Source organism: Pseudophryne corroboree, chromosome 7 (genome assembly GCF_028390025.1).
Source record: "Pseudophryne corroboree isolate aPseCor3 chromosome 7, aPseCor3.hap2, whole genome shotgun sequence".
Taxonomy (NCBI): Eukaryota; Metazoa; Chordata; class Amphibia; order Anura; family Myobatrachidae; genus Pseudophryne; species Pseudophryne corroboree.
In genome coordinates, this window is record NC_086450.1 from 85,223,569 (window position 1) to 85,229,568 (window position 6,000).

Genomic DNA, 6,000 nt, shown 5'->3' on the forward strand with positions numbered 1-6,000 from the left:
TTAGGTCAACCACTATTGGTTGACATGCTTTAGGTCGACATGAGTTTTTCACAATTTTTTCTTCATTTTTTTATCTTTTTCATACTTTATGATCCATGTGGACTACGATTGGGAATAGTAACCTGCCTTTGCTTGCCATGCGAGGGGACACGATGCACTAATTGGGGTTCCCAGTCACTTTACGAAGAAAACAACATTAAAAAAAAAAAAAAAAAAAACACATGTCGACCTAGTCACTGTTGACCAACAGTGGTCGACCTAATGACTGTCAGCCTAGTTAGGGTCGACCCAATGAACCAGTCCCCTCAGGGAGATCGCTACTGTACTCACCAGACCCATCCTCGACGCCATTTTACCGGATGATCCGACAGTAGGAGAGAGTGCACCCTTATGGACAGATACACAGCTATGGAGATTGCAGCTTTTTGCTCACGGCCCACCCTCCTTGCCCAGTTTACGGTGGTGAGCAAAGAAGGATTTGTGGTGTTCTACACTAAATAAGCAGGAGAGCCCCCCGGACAAACTCACTAAAGAGACAAACACTGAAACTGACCAAGTGACTAGGAACGCCATTTTACCTGGCATGTGCCAACCACATAAACAACCACATTTTGTATTATTAAAGTTTGCATTGTGCTGAAAGGAACAGGGATCAAGCTTATATATGCAAGGCCTACAGTGACTTTGGGATAAGAAAGAGACCATCCACAGCATACAATAGAGAGATTGGTGCTGGGCGGCCTCAGCCTTCTCTCTGAGTGGAAATAATACATTGATTGTTCTACCCCCTGGTAGCAAAACGGATCGTGCTGCAGGATGATCTACAAGAAATTCCTTCTGGGCTATTAACTTTCAGGGCTCGCTCACACCTGTTACTTTGTACTCTTCACAACATGCATGAAAAGTGCATTAAAAATAGGTTGAGTAAGAGTTAATGATGCCAAACCCACCGTTATGCTCAAAAGTGCTACCACTACATTTAATAAGTTATAACAAAGCATTAACCTCGCTACTTGTGCAATACATTGCAATCGGTAGAAGCGCAGCACGTGAAACTCACACGCAGAAGGCATTAATGTGCATAAGGAAACCATGTCTAAAGAGAGTATTAGTTTTCATGCGTTTCTATTTTCCCTGTGCATATGTGCGAACGAGCCCGTAATCTGTTCCATTTTCCCTAAAATGTGCATCTCATAAATAAATTACAAGCATATTAAGCGTTGTGGTTACAGATTCTAAGCATAGAAAAGTATCTGATTCTAGTGTTTGGTCTCATAGAAGGTGCCAAAAAACAACTAACGAGTTCATATTCTTAAAAGCAATCTGTAAAGAGGGGGGGGTTAGTGGCATTCCTGACTCCTGGCCACGCCACGCCACGCCACGCCCTGCAAAAATGTAACTATGGAATTGGCCTGTCTTACTGAGGTCAGGAAATATTACACATGCTAACCACATGTATTATGAAATCATGTTTCACAGGCTGCATTAAGTGTGCAGGCTCATTCACAAAGATTCTCTGTTGGTGCCGACACCTGTATCTTAGTGATAAATGTTCCATTTAGGAAGGAGTTTGCATTTTGACTGCATTCACAAGTACGATGAGATCCACAATGCAACACTTAAGGCCCGTACACACTGGTCGATATATCGGCCGTTCTCTTGAACGGCCGATATATCGCGGGACCGTCGGCCAGTGTGTATGGCTGATACGTCTGTGAACTCTGTAGTTCACAGACATATCGCGACGGCCGCACAGCACAGCCGACGGCCAATATATCTACCGATATATTGGCGCGTCGCTGTGTGTGTACGGGGCGGTCGGCCAACCACCCGTACACATACTGCGGCCGGCGGTGATTGACAGCTGAACTGGACGGGCGTGTGTACACGCTCGCCCAGTTCATGATGTCAGTCCCCGACGGATCGGGCAGTGTGTATGCACAGCACACTGCCCGATCCGTCCATAGATATATCTGCAGATCAACTGATCTGCAGATATATCTATTAGTGTGTACCCACCATTATTTAACATATCTTATGGGCTCGCCCAGGCTACTCTGTATGGGGAACTTGCACAAGCACTGTTGTAAACAGAATGTAACATGAAGAAACTGCGCTGTAAATTGTACAGGAGTCTGGATCCTTCTTACTGGTAACTGCATGTTTTCGTACATCAGCTATGTAGCACTGTGACCCATAGGCAAACGTAGGAAGGGGGGTTCCAGTTGCCCTGAAATCCCCCACAACCTGGCCAGCGGCCACTACATGCAGTAAAAAGGGCAGAATGGAGCTGCTGCACATGCCCAGTGGCAACAGATTTACCTACAGAGTTTGTTGTGTATGTGGATCTCAGGACTGGCGGTCATTAGGTTGACATACATTGTGTCGACCACGTTTGGTCGACATGATCACTAGGCCGACATGGAAAAAAGGTCGACATGACTTTTTCACAATTTTTTTCATTTTTTGACCTTTTTCATACTTAATCCACGTGGACTACAATTGTGAACGGTAACCTGTGCCGAGAGCAGCGGTAGCGGAGCGAGGCACTGTGCCCGAAGCCGCGAGCCATGCGAGGAGTCACAGTGCACTAATTGGGGTTCCCCGTCACTTTCAAAGAAAATGACACCAAAAAAAGTTTTAAAAAAAACTCATGTTGACCTAATGAACCACACCTGGATCTCAGTCCTCAATTATCGCACCAGAGAGAGAATCTGGTAAGTGGCTTACCGTGATCATTGGGCCTGTGTATGTCTGACGTACTGTATTACATAAACACTGCACTTTGTTTGCGGCAGACTACAGCTGCCGCAAACAAACAAACATTACACGCTAATTATGCATCCCCCTCCAGAAATCCTGCGTTTGCCCCTGTAACCCATAGGTCCCATCTGTATGAGTTTAAATATAATTGAATAGCTCCAGTTACTTAACCCGGGAGCTAAAACCCTGCAGTAATAGGCTCTACACACTGGGCGATCTGACTGAAAGATATGAACGATCTCCTTCAGTAATGAACAAGATACCGTTCATATCTTTCAGTGTGGAGGCACCAGCGATGAACGATTCGCGGCCCCGCGCTCGTTCATCGCTGGTGCCCCGTCGGCTGTGCATGCAGGCCAATATGGATGATCTCGTCCATATTTGCCTGCACTTCAATGGAGCCAGGTGACGGGGGGGGGGGGGGGGGGAGTTAAGTAACTTCATTCCCCCCGTCACTGCCCCCCCGCCGCCGGGTCGCCCGTCGGCCGTATCTGCCGTCGGGCAGCTCAGCGGCGCATCGTTAAATGCGTAGGGCCCTTAAGTACTGCAGCTAACCAAACTCCCCCATATTGCTATTTTGCCTCTGCCATATATTCTTTCATATATGGACTTTTCATCCATATAGACACTTTACAAGTGCCTGAATTCCACTGCCTGAATTCAAAAAGTTAAAATACGAAATATAAATATTGAGGTAAAAGATGAAAGCACCTGCGAAATGTACAATTAACTCCATCAATCCTGTCAGTGCAACTTTATGTAGCCACTGCAACCTCATAAGCAGAGACTAATAGTGCCATAAAACCTGAAGCCGTTTACACAGCAATATGTACAGACAAATCAATGACTGCTAACCAGCAATGATCAACAGGTGATGGGGATGGACCAAGGCTGCCGGAAACCGCTGTCTGATGACTATAATCTACAAGTGTTTGCAGTCATCTGTGAAACACACGTACAGACCAAGCAGACAAAATATGAACCTATTTATATCATCACAGAAAAATTATTATTTTATAACAATGTAAGCCATATATAGCTTACAACAGGGGCGATTCAATTCTTCACTTTAATAAGTGCCCAGAAGCTATTAAATTACTTCCAGAGGTGGTAAATATTTCCCATGATAATGCCCGGGGGTTAGCAGCATTAAGCTGCAGCTGTAAGCCCTGCTTAACGCATATTTCTGCTTGCATCGCAGGAGGGTAGGAGCAGAAATCTGTGTTAAGCGCAGCCTCAGAGCTAGACACCAATTGAATAGCTCTAGACACCAATTGAATAGCTTCCAGGCACAAGGTCCAGGAGCTAAATTCCCTTGTATGAATATCACCCCAAACGTGAGGAATTGAAGACACTAATCATAAGTTCAGCACAGACAACATAGTGGTTAGCATTACTACCTCATAGCACTAAAGTCATGAGTTCGATGGGCTTGCGAAATAGCCGTTCAAAAGAACGGCTGATATATCGCTCAGTGTGTAACCCAGGTTAACAGTCCAGGTTTAAAAGATATCCATGTCTCAGCACATGTGGTTAAGTCAAATTGAGGTACGAATTAAGTTTGGATATACTTAAAACCTGGACTGTTAGGATGACTTGAGGACAGAGTTTGGGAACCTCTGCCCAACATAATAACTGTTCATACATAAATAATAACCAAAATATAAAAAATACTGACAAACCTAAATTGTAAGTACCGAAACACAGTCACGGTTTGGTTTGTTGTACAGAATAGTGAGTGAGAAGGGCTGTGCACATCTGAAATTAGCGTTCCACCATCCTGTCCTAAAGCGGAACATATATTTATCACCTTGCTATGTGGGTGAATCATTCAACGACACTAGAAGTGTAAAACAGTGCTAACCCCTCAGGCCACCGATCTTACACCACAAATACTGTTATATGAGGAAATGAGCCAAACAGCTCACACACACCTTGCACACAGAATGATATGCCTGCAGCAGAAGCAGGAAACCCTTGACATGAAGATGCTGAAATAATCTGCAGATCTGTGTGCAAGCTGATAGTGACAGTCCAGTACAGATAAGGGCTGGGGACATAGCATCTGCTAGCTGTCACCAAGGATCCCTGCAGATGAGGCGAGGCACACAAGCCCATCTACTACAGAGTCTACCCTGGGGAGGTGGCACTACAAGCCCCAGCATGACCTGTCACTGAGCAGCCACAGGTGGCCCCCAGCTCAGCCCAGGAGGATACTGCAACCTGTCAGCCAGAGACACCGCACCCAATACCTCCACCCACCTGCTCACCCGCCACACCTACCGTTTCTTAGGGATGGAGGGAGCCGCCGGGGCCTTGCACTCGCTGAAGGAGATGGCAGGCTGCAGGTGCCCGGAGATGATCCTGAGCCTGCGCTGGGAGCAAGCGGACACCGGGCTGTCACGGGCGGCCGCCATGCTTCCGTGTTGCGCGACGGCTGAGAGAGGGATGCCCGGGGGGAGAGGTCGCAGCGTGGGCAATCTGTGGCGTCCCAGAATGCAGTTCGGGCCCATTGCTAGGCAACCACGGGACGCCGTCCTCCTTCCTCACTGCTACCCGCTTCCGGGTCCAGTGGCAGCTGTCGTCACGTGATCCACACCGGTGTGTACATCTGGGGACAGCGCTGAGCATATACAGCATCTGCCACTGGCAGTGCGATAGATAGATAGATAGATAGATAGATAGATAGATAGATAGATAGATAGATAGATAGATAGATAGATAGATAGATAGATAGATAGATCTCACACATTTTTCTTATTTGGTCTTTTTTTTAATATATATTATAATACCCCGCCAGGGCAATTGATGCTAAAGCCACATGGCTTGCAGTCACATTGCTCATTGCAGTCACATTGTACAAATGGTTCTGCAAACATTCCCCCACTTTCCCAGTTGAATTTATCTGGGCTGCATTATTTTCTTTTAATATCTATTATATAATTAAGCCCTTGTTACTGTAGCTCAATGTGTCGCATACCGGAGCTTGCTGCATATGAGGAATGCGGTTAAACCACCGTAAATGGCGTTTTCTAAGGCTTGGTGTTGATACATCCAGCCCTGGGTCCTGTACAGGCAAGGATCAGTCAAATACATGCAGAATTTTAAACATCTGAAATCAGCAATACTAATTCTGGGTGGATCCATCTGATAAGGAGGAATGAAATTAATTGTAATAACATTTTTTGAATTGCTTTGCATCCTCCTTTCCATTATAGTACTCATGCCGCTTGACCC

At 45.9% G+C, this 6,000-nt stretch overlaps 1 protein-coding gene across 1 annotated transcript in view; it reads right to left on the reverse strand.

Annotated features, from left to right (window-relative positions):
• Window positions 1-5,322, reverse strand: part of AGPS (alkylglycerone phosphate synthase) — a 398,584-nt gene extending 393,262 nt beyond the window's left edge. The window contains exon 1 of the mRNA XM_063933392.1: window positions 5,047-5,322. Within this exon, the coding sequence (XP_063789462.1) occupies window positions 5,047-5,276 (230 nt within the window). The 5' untranslated portion in view covers window positions 5,277-5,322. The remainder of the gene's footprint in view (window positions 1-5,046) is intronic.
• Between the last annotated feature and the right edge of the window lie 678 nt (window positions 5,323-6,000).